Source organism: Diabrotica undecimpunctata, chromosome 9 (assembly GCF_040954645.1).
Source record: "Diabrotica undecimpunctata isolate CICGRU chromosome 9, icDiaUnde3, whole genome shotgun sequence".
Classification (NCBI taxonomy): domain Eukaryota; kingdom Metazoa; phylum Arthropoda; class Insecta; order Coleoptera; family Chrysomelidae; genus Diabrotica; species Diabrotica undecimpunctata.
This window is the reverse complement of record NC_092811.1, coordinates 80,728,366-80,745,916: the sequence shown is the minus strand read 5'-3', so window position 1 is coordinate 80,745,916 and position 17,551 is coordinate 80,728,366. Positions and strand designations below refer to the sequence as shown.

At 31.0% G+C, this 17,551-nt stretch overlaps 1 protein-coding gene across 1 annotated transcript in view; it reads right to left on the bottom strand.

Moving 5' to 3' along the window:
* Window positions 1–4,892, bottom strand: part of LOC140449713 (lipase 3-like) — a 28,380-nt gene extending 23,488 nt beyond the window's left edge. The window contains exon 1 of the mRNA XM_072543033.1: window positions 4,712–4,892. Within this exon, the coding sequence (XP_072399134.1) occupies window positions 4,712–4,795 (84 nt within the window). The 5' untranslated portion in view covers window positions 4,796–4,892. The remainder of the gene's footprint in view (window positions 1–4,711) is intronic.
* Between the last annotated feature and the right edge of the window lie 12,659 nt (window positions 4,893–17,551).

Here is a 17,551-nt window from a genome sequence, read left to right as displayed (position 1 = left end):
TTTTTGAATTATGAAGATATAGATATAATGGTTATTCACACTTACATGTGTTTCAATCAGATTTTGTGCCATATTGATGATATCCGTAACGAATCTAGACTATATCCATGGGTTCCAATCAACAGAAAAGAGTTGGTACAATTTATTGTTATTGTGGGTTATATGGGACTTGTAAGGCTGCATCCTATAGACAATCTGGAGCACTGATAAATCATACAAAAATTGTAGGGTTTCGAAACTTATGCCTAGAAACCGATTTTAGCTTTTTCTAAAAATGTGGCACTTCTCCGATAATACCACGTGTCCAGATGGTAACCGCTTGCATAAAGTTAAACCACTGCTTGATAAACTTATCAATTTTCAAGCAGTTTATACACCAGGGCGCAGATTCTGTATTGATGAGTCTGTTATTCCTTTTGTCGTCTCGGATGGTTTATTTGACGATAAAACGTCTTCCACACCGTATGCTCTGCACTAGGGTATTCGTGTAGCAATATATAATATACCCTAGGCACTTGTGCCTCTTCAGTTCGGAACGTAGATACTGAATGCCTTTCTGTCTTAATTTCTTACATGAAAATAAAGTATTTGGTTTTCTCATGTGCACTTGCACCGAAGAATGAAATGAAACGCCAACTTGAAGAAAATACACAGACAAACCTCAGAGTCTAGGTAGATAGTAGGAACAGAGGAACAGAGCCCCGCTGATCGGCTAGATCCCCTAGAGTTTAGGACTCTATGAGAAACCGGGGTGAACTGTCTTTGGCTTGGAATTCAAGTAATATTTACTAGATACACTATCCAAACTCGGGCAATTAAACGACGAAGTAGCGTTGTTCACAAACCTCAAGCTACAATGGAAGACAATGAGGCAAAGTGCTCAATTGACCAGTCAGACCAGATGGCAAGTTAGAATTCGCCCCTAAGAAAATTACTTAAATGATGCAGAAATCTTGCTGTGGAATTTTTTCTAAGTACATCACTCGTAAATTCTCCCAATATTTTCAACCAACTAGCCGATAAAAAGATGTAAATAACTAAATTTAGAGAGCATGTAATAAAGTCGCTCCTAAATTATGAAGAGAACATTGAGCCACAGAATGATTCCGAAGGGGAACAACAACAAATACAAAAAGAAAGGATCTTTTGATAGAATAAAAAAATTTTGTAATGGTTACTATAAAGAGAAAATTCGGGAAAACATAACAAAAATGGAGTCAAAGAAGTAGTAACTTACTGTGACACTTGTGAAGCTCAACCACACCTTTTTAGATTGTTTCAACAAACATTCGAAACAGCTGATAATTTTTAATTTCTTTTATGTTTTTATTTAAATTTTGTATGTTATTTATTTTGGAATGAATATTATATTTTTTACTCATAATAAAGAAACTCACGTCAAATTTTCGATATCATTTCGGGTTCCCCTATTTTGCCAAAATGAAAACTTTATGTATATGCGACGACTGTAGAGCGGTTAAATAATGCACTACCTTCGCTTCTTTACACAAGGTCTGGCAAAATCAGAAACTATATCACAGACTGTATCAAACCGGTCGTATAAGACCGCTGTGGCATGGAGTACGTATTGACTTTTATAGGTCAAATATCTGACGACTTGACCATACGGTACAAGTGAAATTTGCTGACGAATTTTTAGTTTGGTGAGCAATTTCTAAGGTTGGGATTTCAACCCCACTTGCTGATTAATTTCGAGGTTAAGCCTTAAATGTGAAGCTTTATATCAAATCCATTATTAAAATCACGAAATAATATTTTAACTTAATATCACTTTGTGCCATTATGCCAAGAAGATTCATGCCGAATTAAACAATTTTGATTCGTATTTAGTCCATATTTGTATATAAACTGATATATTTATATACACCGGCTAAAAAGTCCAAAACAAGTAACTATTGCTGTGAAAATTTTTTAGAAAAATACTATGTCATATTATTTCATATTCATATTTAAATTTGAAAAAATTTTGCTATTTCGCCAATTATGACCGATAATTATTTTGTTAAAATCTACGATCAATACGGTATTTAATAAATGATACAGTATCATATTGAATGGAGTCAACTAAACATGTGAAAGATATTGAACAATGCCAGTTTGCGCATAATTTTGGCTGGTATTCAGTGGAATACATAGTCATTTATACCGGTATAAAAAAACTAAGTAATCACTATTTTCGCAATCTGTTGTCTAAAACTGCAAGAAATTTTAAGGTATAAAGCTATACAATTACAGAAGTGCAATTTATAGTTGTGTGTAACAGTAAATGAGTCCCAAAATTTGCAAAAAAAATGTACAAGTCTTAGGTCTTACTGATGAAAGTGTCATAGAGTGCAAAGAAATCTCGAGATTGAAAAAAATTTGAAGCTGTCCAACCACCGTAAACAGTAAATTTAATATCTATGTTTTTTTATAATATTTAGCCATGAGATTAGCTACTCAGCAACTACCTTTCATTAGCTAACCTTCATAGATTTCGACATGGCTTTCGATTCTATATATCTCAAGGCAGTAATAGAAGCTTTGACTAACCAAAGCATTGACAAACCGTACATAGAAACTTTAGCGAATATATACAGACAAGCAAAAGCTAAGATAAAAATTTATACAAACACTCCAGAATATCCCACTACCAGAGGCGTCCGACAAGGAGACGCAATATCACCAATGCTCTTTACTGCAACTCTAGAAAATATATTCAGCAAAATTATCTTGCAGAACAAAGAAATATCGATTAATGGAGAATACCTCAGCCATCTAAGATTCCCAGACGACATCATTCTGATTGCTAATAATCCTGCAGAAGTACAAGAATGCAGCTAGCAATGAAGTTGGCCTAAAAATGAACTTGACAAAAACAGACACCATGTGCAATGAGCTAGTGGATATCCAAGATGTAATAATAAACAACACTGCACTTTAGATAGTAAACGAGTATGTATACATGGGACAATTAATACATAAATCTGGCTCCTTACTTCCAGAAATCAACAGAAGAATGAAACTAGCTTGGACATCTTTTGGTAGAAATGCATTTATATTCAAATCAAAGATGCCAATCCACCTGAAGAAAAAAGCATTCGATCATTGTATACTACCAATCATGACATACGGCTGCGAAACTTGGACACTAAAAAAAGAGATAATATCGAAATTGAAAGTCACTCAAAGGGCAATGGAGCCATGTATGCTAGGTATAACAAAGAGAGATCGGAAAATGATAAATGATGATCGGGAATGGATAAGGTAAAAATCAAGGCTATTAGGGTAATCTATGAAATTAAATCTTTAAAATGGCAGTGGGTGCCATTGCAAGGGTGAACATTTAGCAAGAAGAAATGACAATAGGTGGTCCACTAGAATTATACTGTGGTATCCAAGAGGCGTAAAGAGACCAAGAAGATGTCCAAATTTAAGATGAGACTATGACATAAGGAAACAGGCCGGTACAACATGTCACAGAAAAGCGAATTTTAGACAATCGTGGGCAGATATGAAGAATGAAAATGTAAGGAAGCTTACACCATAATCGGTAGAATATACTGAAAATGATAACGAATATATATATACATATATATATATATATATATATATATATATATATATATATATATATTTATATATATATATATATTTATATATATATATATATATATATATATATATATATATATATATATATATATATATATATATAAGAATAAGAAAAAAGAAGTACTTGTGACTCGTTTGGAACAAATATATAACTGTTTTTGGATGGGTTGGAGTCAATAATAGGGCTATTGGTTAACTATTTTTTTATTCTCGAGCTTTCAATTGTGTTTACAATTATTATCAAGAGCTAAAAAAGACAAAATACTTACAAGGTTGAACTAAAAAGAAAAAACAATTTTTTGTTAACTTACCAAATAAAAATTAGTTTGGTAAGTAAAAATCAATGCTTACATGTTCAAAATATTTAATACAAAAATGTCTTTTATCTAATAAATGTTTCTCTGAAAAATTTTTATAATTTTGAAAACATTTTTTTAATATAAGAATAATTGAATTTATAAATAAGTTCAAATAGCAACCAATTACAAATAGCCTCAATGTCATTAATATAACATAAAATTTTTATTCTTGACAATTATATTGCCAAAAGTAAAACTTCGTTTAAACATTCTTTTTTGTTTAGTAACAAAAATGACATTGAGGCTATTTGTAATTGGTTGCTATTTGAACTTATTTATAAATTCAATTATTCTTATATTAAAAAAATGTTTTCAAAATTATAAAAATTTTTCAGAGAAACATTTATTAGATAAAAAACATTTTTGTATTAAATATTTTGAACATGTAAGCAGTGATTTATACTTACCAAACTAATTTTTATTTGGTAAGTTAACAAAAAATTGTTTTTTCTTTTTAGTTCAACCTTGTAAGTATTTTGTCTTTTTTAGCTCTTGATAATAATTGTAAACACAATTGAAAGCTCGAGAATAAAAAAATAGTTAACCAATAGCCCTATTATTGACTCCAACCCATCCAAAAACAGTTATATATATATATATATATATATATATATATATATATATATATATATATATATATATATATATATATATATATATATATATATATATTATGGCAAAATGACAATCAATTCAAATAAAAAAAATTAAATCTAAAAACTATAACTTTTACATACCAGTTTTTCAGTTCTGTTGACATTTTCCGAAAACACCCCCAATGGGCAAATACCAATAACAATTAACCAAAAATAAAGCTGCATGTTTGTTTGTCATTAACGTTTTCTTGAAGTAGGAGAAAAAGTGCATCTGATTTAATCTGGGTCCTGAACTTGCTTTTATAAAAATCCTACAAATTTTGTGCAAATATATGTAGCAGTGGCGCGCGGCCAAGGTGTAAAATAAAATATGTATATAATTACTAGTTTAACAAATTTTTAATTACATAAAACCAAAATTTACAAACAATTCTGTATTTTTGTATTCACCGAAATCTGACACAAATAAGGATTTACATATAATAAACATTTTAATTGTCGAATTCCTTGAACCATATGCCCTGTGCCCTATGTGAATGTAAGTATTACTTTTACCTCTCCATACAGTATACTTGATTAGTTTGTCTGAAACAAAGTATTTGAAAAGCTGTTTTAATAATTTTTAATGAATCATATGATTGTGATTCATTAAAAATCAATTATTGTGATGTACGGAATCCAAAAATAAACTCTGCCTTGCCGTAGCACATAACAGATTTTCACAAATTAGGTGTCTGTTTTTTCCAATAACGTTACACAAAAAAGATGTAAGAAGTACATATGAAAAAATAGAAAGATGCATTAATTTCTTTTAATATTTATTTTTTAATTTAAATCAGCTTGTGAATTTACTTAAAAGCGTTTCTTTATTGTGTGTCCCCTCATGGTGCATTTTCGCTAATAAATACTACCTGGAATGTCTCTTTGTAGTATTTTTTTGATGTTTTCCTTTTTTAATAATATTTTTCCTAATACCATTGATATCTTAATAAAAACGTGTTCTTTGTGCTTCACTTACAGTCTACATATTGTCAGGAAAATAGGTGACGGTGCAGAAGATATACATTTATGCTCAGAAGATAGCTCAAGACTTGACAATAATTTACTATTTTTATTTATTTTTTACTAATTTACTTTAAATATATTTATGTAATTAGTATCTTTATTGTTTTTTTTTATTGTTACATTGCATGTTGATAATCTACTCCATACACAGAGTAATAAGTAAATAGTCTGTATTTTTAAGTATTATTGCGGTAGGTCTTCTGGCCATACCCTCTTCAATCTTCTTTCGGCAAGTGGTTGGGTGAATAAATTATTTATCAGTTCGTTGTTGTGATCAGTGGTGCGATTTTTTTATTTTATTAAGTGATTCTTTATTATGTCCTTAAGTAATGGGATGTCCAGAGCATTGTGAAGTGTTTGGTTAGATACATACCATGGAGCTTTACTTATCAGAGTATTTTGTATTGAAATGTTTGACGTATCTTCGTATTTGAAGGTTTACTACAGCCCCATTATTCTATTTCATAAGCCCAATTTGGTATAAGTATAGCTTTGTACGGAAGCAGTTTATTTTCAAGAGATAACTGAGATCTTTTAATAAATAGCCAGTTCATATTTTTGACTTGTTCTAGTTCTAGTTGTTTCCGTTTAGTTTTAATGTGCGTTGTCCATGTAAGTTTTTCATCCAGGTGAAATCCCAAGTATTTGACAACTGATATTAGAGGAATGAAAGTATTATTTATATAAACTTGTGGACATGTTGATTTTCTTGTTGTTAAAGAAATTTGTACTGATTTGCTAGCATTAACACTGATCTTTCATCGCTTAAGCAATTTTTGTAATTGACCTAAATGATTTTGTACTTTTTGTGATGCTACATTAGAATCGATATCCACTGCCAAGATTTCCGTGTCATCAGCAAATGTAGCTAAGAAGGTATCATTGCTGGCTGGAACGTCTGCTATAAATACCAGATACAGAAATGGGCCCAAAACGCTACCCTGAGATACGTCAGATTGTATGATGTGGTAGTTTAAGTAGCTGTCTTAAATTTTGACTTAGAAGTAACGGTCTTTATTGTTGCAAAAACATTTCTTTAAAATATACTTAAATGCGAATCATCCTTTTCTCTAGAGATCTCTCATTGTGTTGGCAAACCCGTGATCCGCTTAAAGTTTTATATCTGGTCCAACAAAAAAATGATCCAAGTTTAAAACAAGTGTCTGAAAAATATCGACGTGTAACACGGCTGCCTCAAGTAAAAGTGTAACGTTAGTAGTTATTAAGAAATTTTGTAAAACTTGTAGTGTGTTGCGTCAGCACAAGGGATCTTCCGGTCGTCTAAAAATAGTTCTTACCAACAATAATCAAGAACGCGCTCTTAATCAGACCTTACAGTATTCAAACCGAAGCCTTCAGCTTACTGAAAATAATTTGAATATTAGGTAAACATCCACACGTTGATTGATCAAATCTCTTGGTATCGCATCATTCAAATCGCATTCAAACTAGACAAAGACTAAACGTTGTGAACAAACGCACAAGAGATAACATACATAAGATTTTACTTCATTGTAATATTTTTTAAAATATGGTGTACAGCCAACCAGTGAGATTTTTCCTTTTAAGTTAGAATAATATTACAGAGTTTATTATAGGTTTACAAAATTTTTGTCGAAAACGAAATTTGCAAATGCACATAGAATGGTTTCGACAGGATGGTGCAACAAATCATACAGCTCTACGGAGAGCTATATGCTCCCTAGCTTTACTTCACGAATATTATGAAAATATCATAATTTCTCGTAAAACAGACTTACTCTCGTAAACAGAATACCTAGCTTACTCCTCTCATCTAAAATTACTTGATGCATATGTTTGAGGCATGCTAAATAAATCAGTATGTAAGTCAAAAGTTTAGCCAGTAGATATTTGACAACTATGACAGAAGATAACGACCTGTTTTCAACAACTGCAGCAATTATTACTCTTTATAAATATGTTGAATAATCTGCAAAATCGTTGTTAAGCTTGTTTACGCTGCAATAGTGTACATTTAGAACATATGTATATTAAAAAATAAATACAATGGTCACTATCGGTACTGTTTTTTTCTTGATAAAACTGTAATTGGTATACACAAGTCCTTTAAAACTGCCTCACATCAACAGTAATCTCCATATTTTAGTTTTTGAATAATCGTTACCCAGTTCTCCTAAGTCTGTTTCAAAAATACAAAATAGAAAATATCAACAGTAATAGAAGAACCAACGTTATGGTGTAAAACTGCTTTGAGTTGCGCTTCAATATTTTGATAAATATATGTCATTAAGTGAATTAATACTAGATTTTAAATCGAATCATGAATATTTTAGTTTATAACAGTAAACTAGATTTCCTTTTTGAGTCAAGTAAGGCACAAAATATTGCTCACAAAAGACACTCCAGGTACTAATTTGATTTTTATTTTGAGTTGGGATTCATGCAACTCAATAAAATGTTTGCAAAGATTCAGTACTCTTATCAAAATAAATTTAGCAGGGGACTTTTAAAGCGGTGACACTGCATTATAAGGAAAAATCTGAATACATGTTATGAGGGGAGATTTGGAAGATTAAATGAAATGCCTTGAGTTTGAATTTAACACTTTGACATCACATGAGTAGAAGTAGTATTCGGCATTATGGTCCCTTTGTTCCCACCATATCATATGTCTTTTTTTCCCAAGCGAACATTTGTTATATCTTTAAACGAGTTTCTTAGGTCCATACATCTTTTGCATCATTTATGAGAATCCTGAACTTTGTATTGATTACCAAATTTTAGTCCAAAGTAAGCGAAATACACTTTCTTTGCAAAGTTTGTTATATTGAGTTGTTGCACTAATATTCTATGCCTACCAGAGATTAACCAAAACTAGTCAGGTCAATTTCTGCATTTTTGAGAGTTCATCGTTGCGTAAACCAAATTATAATAAACAAACTCGCCCAGTCACATTACTTAAACTAAAATATTTTTGCAGTTTAATCTTATATAAAACATTATTTATCAAAAAGTTAACTGAACATGAAGCAGCGCAAGCTATGGTTATGTGAATACTTTGATATGTGATAAATAAATTTTTTAATATGCCTGTTAGGTTATATAAAAATAATACAAATAATACAAAATCTCTCTTACAAATTGTAAATTTAATTTCTGATTAGCTACAAAGTAATATTCCAAAGACCGCCTATTGAATACATTTTGTTCCGCCTATGAAATAATAGTAAACTCTTCAATCTTCATTCTTGTAAATATAAAAACAATTGTTACACAATATTTTTATCTATCTTCGTTTAATAAATAACAAAAATATTTGCTAGTTGTTTGTTTATTATTTTTTCTTCTTTAAAAATGTTTAATTAATATTATGGCTTTCCACATTTTTAAAAATTCAAGGATAATAGAACGACAATTAATGTATCTAACACTTTTATAAAAAAAAGGTTCTTGACCATTCACCCAATGACTAATAAGAAATATTTTTAAAGTCACATCCATCTAATAGTTATTATTATATATATATATATATATATATATATATATATATATATATATATATATATATACATAAAGAATAATGCGAGTGAATGGTAAAAGTAAAATGTAATGGCATGATTCGCAAAACAGAAAACCAAAAAAGTATATCGATGGGAGGCAACAGTATATACGTATTTCTGACTATTGGTCGTCTTCAGTACGGTGCAGATAAGTTACAAAATGAGCATGATAATTTGGGAAAGGATCACTACAGGAGCAATGCGACCAATTTGTGGCATTAGAGTTAGAAGACCCTGATGGTTTCCAGGGCAACAACTAACAATAACCACCGAGGAATCTACAGCTACCTGGGAAAAGGAATGTCAAACGTTGAAACGTTTAAAATAAATGGAAAAGGATAATGCGAGTGAATGATAAAAGTAAAATGTAATGGCATGTTTCGCAAACAGAAAACCAAAAAAGGTATACCGATGGAAGGTAACCGTATATACGTATTTCTGACTATTGGTCGTCTTCAGTACGGTGAAGCCAAGTTATAAAATAAGCATGTTAACTTGGGTTATATATTTACATATATATATATATACAAAATATCCTACAAAGTGGAACTAGAAAAAAAATTATAATACCAAATAAAATTAGTTTTGTTTGTTTCGTTTGAATAAATGTTTCTTAAATTTTGTAATATAATTTTGAAAAACTTTTTTAATACAAAAACAATTAAATTTATAAATAAGTTAGAATAGCGACTAATTACAAATAGGCCTCAATGTCATAAATGTTAATTTAAAATTTTCATTTTTGACAGTTATATTGCCAAAAACTAAAATTTTGTTTAAAAATTCTTTTTTATTTTAGTAATAAAAAAAACGAATTATTTATCATTGATAGATGCCTGAAAAAATGTAACAAGTATATGGAAAATTAAATCAAAATGTGAAATATTACTAATTTTATAAAAAATAAACTATAAAGATATAATTTAATTATAAATTTTGATAGATTTTGAATTTCTGATCTTTTGTTTAAATTATTATCACTTCTGCTAATACAAACCATTTCTAAAAAAAGTCCTTTTCAATTTATTACTTTCACTACACAAAATTTTAATCTTACCAAAATCCATAATATGGTCTTTCTCGATTACATGCTCTGCTAAAGCACAAGATGGTTTTTTAATTCTACAATAACTTTCGTGGTAAATAATGCGATTTGACAGATTTCTTCCAGTCTCACCAACATAGTCAGCTCAACAATGAGTACAACTAATGCTGTATACTACATTTGTTTTATCTAATTTGTCTATAGGACATTTAGTTTTGGAACATAAAGATGAAATAGTTTTGATTTTCTTTGTTGCTTTTTTTATATTGTGAATAACTTTAGTGTTTGTATTAATTAAGGTGTTAATGGTAGTATAAAAGATAGTGAATGATAATAGATGTTCTGATTGTTGGATATAGTGTTCTGAGATTTAGCAAAAAATGGGGGTAAGTTATTTATATTAACAATATTAGAAAAAAGCATGCTATGTAGCATATCTGGAGGATCAGAGTTCTCAATTAAAATATTTTTTAACAACTCAAGATCTTCTTGTAGATAATCTGGATGAGAAAGCCTTAAAACACGTTCTTTTAATCCTGTTATAAGGTTAATTTTCATTTTGTTTGCATGATGTGAGTAATAGCTTATAAAACTATTACTACACATGGGTTTTTTTAACCATCTGGTTTTCAACACATTGTTTGTAGTTCTTACAATTCTCATGTCAAGGAATGGTAGAGAATTATTTACCTCTTCCTCAACTGTAAACTGTATATGTTGATTATGATTGTTAAAAATGTTGACTGTTTCAATGAATTTTGTATTTAGGAAGTGCCAAAACTAAATCATCTACCTACATATCTTCTAATAAAACGAATGAAAAAAGTGCAATTGTTGATACAATCACTGGTAACAACATTCATGACATAGCTACTTAGAAAGGGTGAAAGACCAGATTCCATAGGACTACCAAAAATTTGTTTATAAAAGACACCATTAAATATAAAAATATTAGAATCAAAAACAAAGTGTTTTAAAATGGAATAAGTCAATATTAGTATGTTGCGAAATCTTTCCAATGTTTTCCAACACTACTTATTGGAAAATTATTAATGAAAGAACTAAAACCAAATGAATATTTAATGTAAAAATTGTTGTTTAAATTATAAGCATTAGTTAAAATGTCAGTGAAGAGCTGTGCTATTGGTTATATTGGTTTGGTATTACATTTTGTATTGTATATATTATATTTGGTATTATATTGGTATTGGTTATATATATATATATATATATATATATATATATATATATATATATATATATATATATATATATATAGAAAAGAAATTTAATCTTTGCAGATAAGTTAAATAGTAAACTCTTAAATATTGGGGAAATCTGCAAGAAAGACTCTAATGAGTATCAATTGTTTCGCCGAACGTTTTCGCCAAACAGAATTAATTTGGCTTCTTCAGGGCTGTAAGAGAATAAATTATAATAATAGATAATATATGGTAGCTAATTATAATTTATTCTCTTTCAGCCCTGAAGAAGCCAAATTAATTCTCTTTGGCGAAAACGTTCGGCGAAACAATTGATACTCATTAGAGTCTTTCTTGCAGATTTCCCCAATATATATATATATATATATATATATATATATATATATATATATATATATATATATATATATATATATTTCATTTCGCCTACTTTTTCATATTTTTTAAACTTACCGCCATATTACATGAGCGGTTGGTAACTCGCCTTATTGTGTGTCATGTTTTGCCTTCAAGGACGCTGTCTTTTCACGTCATAGCTATGTGAACCTAAATTATGCTTCCATTTGCCGGGTATCTCCTGTTGAAAGCATTGGAACCTTTTGTGGTAACTTCGTTACACCTTTTATAATATTACTCATTAAACTCTTAATATGTTCAAAAATCTTACCTAAAGTAAAAATTAAATTAAATTAATATTAATCTGCTGGAAGTGTGATCTTCTGATCTTGTTAGTTCTCGGCAAATACTTATTTTTTACATAAGTTTTTTATATACTTTTTTAAATTACATGTACAAAAACCACATGGTCTTTGCTGTGCTATGTTTGAATCAAATTGTAAACTGTATCTAGTTTCAATTAATTGTTTATACACTTAATTATTGATGTCCATTATCTTAAGCTTCTTTACATTTTATACCATTAACTGCTACATGTCTTTTTGAGGTAACACATTTATATTGACTTGTCAATGGATGTTTGGTTTTTCATATTGTGCTTTGTAGATGAACTGATGATACTTTCTGATAAGAGAGCGAAACGTCTTCAATAAATAGTTAAAGTAGCCAACTTCTTTGTCTTTTTTCTCCAATTTTTGACCGAAAAACCCACCACTTTTCGAGTCATCCCTATTTATATATTAATATACATATATAACCAAACAACACAGTTTATTGGCTGTCACACAGCTGCAGTCAGTAAGTTTGGCGGGGATGTTATAGATACACTCTTTTGACTTTTGGTCGAGCTTTCGGAATTCTTTTATTCCTTCTTCAAGACACTGTAATTAGAAGAAAGTGTAAATATTTACATGTCTCAAATTGTCATTACAACTTACTAGTCGTTGAGATTATTCGTGTAAAGCTTCGAGAGTCACACCGTCACGACAGGAAAAATGAAAGACCACAGAAAAATTACACAACTCCAGAAAAACATCACAACAGAAATCAGGGCATATTATAGCATACACAGCGGAAAGAAGAGAATTTATGACAAAAAAGAATATAAAAAAAGAGATTAAAAAGAAAATATTTATGAACCAAGAGACCGACAACAGAACTGGAAAAGACAGATAAAAAGTCAAAAACAATACTGCATTGACAGATAATGATAATAGAAATAACAGGAATGCAAATGAACAAAGATATCGTGAAAACCGTTTCAACGACGAACGACAGAGAGAACCGAGAAAAGAAATATATAACACCAATATGGAAAGATACGAATAAGTAAGACATAACAACAAACCGGCAGATCAAGAGATACAGCACGCGTCTAGAATCAAAGAAACTGATCGGAATTTTTTGTCAGCGAAAACAATTTATCAAACTCGCTCGAAGCAATAAAAAAAAAGACAGAAAGTTTGTAAACAGTATTATAAACAAAAAGTCATTTAAAATTTTAATAGATTCTGTAAAGAAAAATCACTTATAAATAGAAAATTGATCGAAGTCGTCTGTAGCCAGTGCTGGACGTGACAGCATGTAGGACGTTGATGGTAGCCCAGCAACAAGAAGAACTACAAGCAAGTTTAACATTACCACTCGCTAAAGACGCTGCGCTGGAACCTCAGCCGACGTTCAATCAAGCAGGATGACCGGGGCAGCGCATGAGACGGACTGTGTTTATGAATGAAAATATTCTGCCCTTTTATTACAAGGCGCCAAATCTCAGCCAAGAAACGATCTGCTATCGACACCATATGTTTACTGAATTTTGCATCAAAATTTAAGTATGTGAACAACGAGTAGTAGATCAATACCGAGTAATTATAAAAAACAGTTTTATCCCAGAAATTAAACGCAATACCATCAGAAGCAAAGTCAAATGGGACATTCATAACCAAGAGGTAGTTGGAAATCAGATCCCTGATGAAATACATGAGCAGATTTCTGACCTTGCCGTACAAAAAACTGAACTTGATAATACACAGCAGGATAACAACGAGTTGCGCGATAGTCTGGCAAACTAAATGAAACGTATCCTATAAGAGTTTAATGGAATAAAACCAGGTGCGCTGTTGTAAATTGTAAATACTGAAGCCCTACCCAATCATGTCGTAGAAGCTTGTATATTGGAATATGTATTTGCATATTCTGATATAGTGAGTACAGAAAGAAAAAATAACTTTGGGTTAATATAATTGCGTAGGATAATTAGTCAAATCACAGAATGTAGTTTGGGAATAGCAAGTAAAAAAGTAGTAAAAAAAGCTGAAGAAATAATGCTAAGTTAAGTACAGCTAAAACTCTCAATATAATCTAGAAACACAGCTTAATAGTACCGGGATACTTAAAACAAGAACCCCCCATTTATTTAAGACGACTAAGGACGTACAAAGTTAGTAACCAAAAATTTGACAATTCACATTTTAAGTATACACTAAGACACTATCTACAGTGAAATTGTTAAATATATCGATGTGTCAAGAAGTCTTACCCAAGCCGAGAATAAATTCTTAACTTCAATTATTCTCTTACTCTTAACACCAATTCTGGATGGATCGAAAGTCGAATACCTATCAAAATCATAGAACTACTTCCCATGCGCCCTTAATTACTAAAGAAGTCTAAAATATTATCAAAGAGCTTTAAAATTGAAAATCCCTTGGACCAGATGGTATTGAAAACTGTTTGCTATATATCTAGAGTGTTTATGAGTGTGTATCAGCATTAATTCTTCTGAATAAAAATTTTGAATAAAATCCTTTGTATAAAAAGGTATATAAAAAAAAAAAAAAAAAAAAAAAATTTTTTTTTTTTTTTTTTTTTTTTATATACCTTTTTATACAAAGGATTTTATTCAAAATTTTTAATATATGGTATACAGCCAAACACAGGAACTTAGTTTCCTTGTGGACATTAATTCTTCATACTATTTTTATTCCGCAGAAAGTATTATCATTCCTAGTTGTTTCTTGCTACAAGGAACAACTTATTTAATACCAAAGGATCAACAAGATCCAGCCAAAGATCTCTAGTTACTTGTCTTCCAATTTTGTATAGATTGGTCAAATCCTGTGCTACCTAGCGTATCTATTGACACTGGCTCTAAATAACATCGTAGAGCCTCAACAGATAGGATACGCTAAGGTATTCAGGGGCTGCAAAGAACAACTTATCATCGACGATTAGAAGACTAATATTCAGCTCCAAATACCTTGTGAAAACAATATTGAAACTAAAAATATTTCAATTAACCGGAACTTATTTTATGGGGGCTCGTTAAATCCACTGTGTTTCTGTATAGCGATGGACCTTGTATACCAGCTACTGAACTTAAATAACACAGGCTTTAGCATCAGAAATAACAATACTGTAGTGGCGAAGCTTAATTATTATCTATTGTATATGGATGATTTGAAACTATTCATTTCCACTTGAAGGTACCTGAATTAGAGGCTAGAACTGTAAAAACCTTCCCTACTGATATAAGTTTGCATTGTGGTCTCGACAAGGGCCGTATATTATTATAATTAAAAGAAAGGTTTAGTCCGGTTGATTCGATATGAAACATGATCAGAACATCGGGGCCATGGGTGGAATTAATATGTATAAAAACCTTGGCATAATACATGAACCAAAAATTATGCATAAGCAAATCAAACTGAGATAAGTATGAAGTATATACGAAGATTATAGCTGCTTTACACCTTGACAGTAAAAATTTGTTAAAGGCACTAAACACCTACGCATGTTCCTTACTTAGCTATTTATTTGGAATTATTAAGTGGACAAGAACGGATATAAAAAATCTTCAGCAAAAAGTACAAATACAACCCACAAAATAAGAGAATATCATCTTTGAAGTGCAGTAGAAAAAACGACATTACCGTGATATTAAGAAAAAAGAGGACTTATAAGTGAGCAATTAGAAACATTTCTAATTAAGACAAAACTCGCGTAACATAAGGAAACCAGTAAAGCACACAAACCACCTTACTAAGGACGAAAAAATGCGCATCTGGATGGGTAAACATTTACACGGGCGACACCTAAATAAAGTCAGTTAAGAATATGTCGAGAATATAGCGTCGAACAATTGGCTGACATTAGAAAAAAATTTTACTCAAAAATTCGTTTATAAAAGGTATAATAATACCTTTTATAAAGGAATTTTTGAGTAAAAATTTTTGTGATACGTGGTATAAATACAGCAAACTACAGAAATTTAGTTTCCTTTGAATTAGAAAAGATATCTAAAACAGAACATTAATTACTCATCATTCAGAATCAGATTATATTAACCAAAAATTATTTGAAATATATCGTTAAATACTCTCACGTACAAAGCGACAAATGCCGATATGGATGTCAAGCCCCAGAAACCATCTGATATCTTACCGAGAGGTGCTAGACGTTTGCTGCAACTGAATATAAAGAACAGCATGACTCAGAAGTTGCATATTATCAATAGTATTTGTCTGATGGTATGCTTGAGAATATAAACTACAAGCTAGATGAAAACCGAACTTTACTCACAGACCAAATCTCTTTCTCTCTCTCTCTCTCTCCAATTGCGCTACAGCATAAATTGGGCCTTGGCCTCCTCCAAACTATGCCCCTAACCTTGTCGGTCCCGCGCCGATCTTTTCCAGGTTCTCCCATCTAGCAAATTTTGCGCGTCCGCTGCCACTTCATCCTCACATCTTTTCCGTGGCCTTCCTTTTGGTCTTGCGCCCTGAATTTATCCTGCACGCCCTGCAGGCCTATCTAGGGCTCTTTTCGGCAATCTTTTCGTCTCAATTCTTACTACATGACCAGCTCAGCGAAGTCTCTGTGGTTTAACGAATTCTGAGATCGATGTCTCTTTGAAGAGTTGGTAGAGTTCATGGTTGTACCTGGATCTCTATATTTCGTTTTGGTTAATAGGTCCAAATATCTTTCTTACGACTTTTATTTCAATGACTTCCAGTTTTATTTTGGTCTCTTCTGTCATTACCCATGTCTCGCATGCATAGCATACTATTGGTCTGATAATAGTTTTGTAGACCCTGATTTCGATCTCCACTGTGTGTTTTTGGAGCGGAACACATGATCGAGTGAAAAATAAGGTTTGTTTCCCTTTACTATTCTTATTTGGATTTCTGGTTCTTCTGTTCCATCCGTGTTTAATGCAACTCCTAAATATGTGAAACTTTCTACCATATCAATATCGTCCTCTAATTCAACTGTGCGTCTGTTTCCCCTAGCTCTTGCCTGTGTTAACTTTATTGTCTTTTGAGTATTTATTTCTAGTCCGGTATCTTTTACCTTTGTTTTTAATTGTGAATATATTTCTGCCGCCTCTTCTGTTCTGCGAGACATAATGCTGATATCATCGGCATAGGCGGCAATCTGTATTAATTTATTTGTTAGGAGATTACCCCTTCCTATATTCAGCTATCTTATCGCATATTCCAAGGTCAGATTGAATAGTGTCGGTGCCAGCCCGTCTCCTTGCTTTAATCCTTGGACTATTGTAAAATTTTCAATGACCCCATTTTGGACTCTGACAGTTGCTATTGACGAATCCATTGTTGTTTTTACCAGTCAGATGTATTTTGGGGGATATTAAAGCTCTGCAATATTAGATATAACTTGTTCCTATTAATTGAGTCGTAGGCTTGTT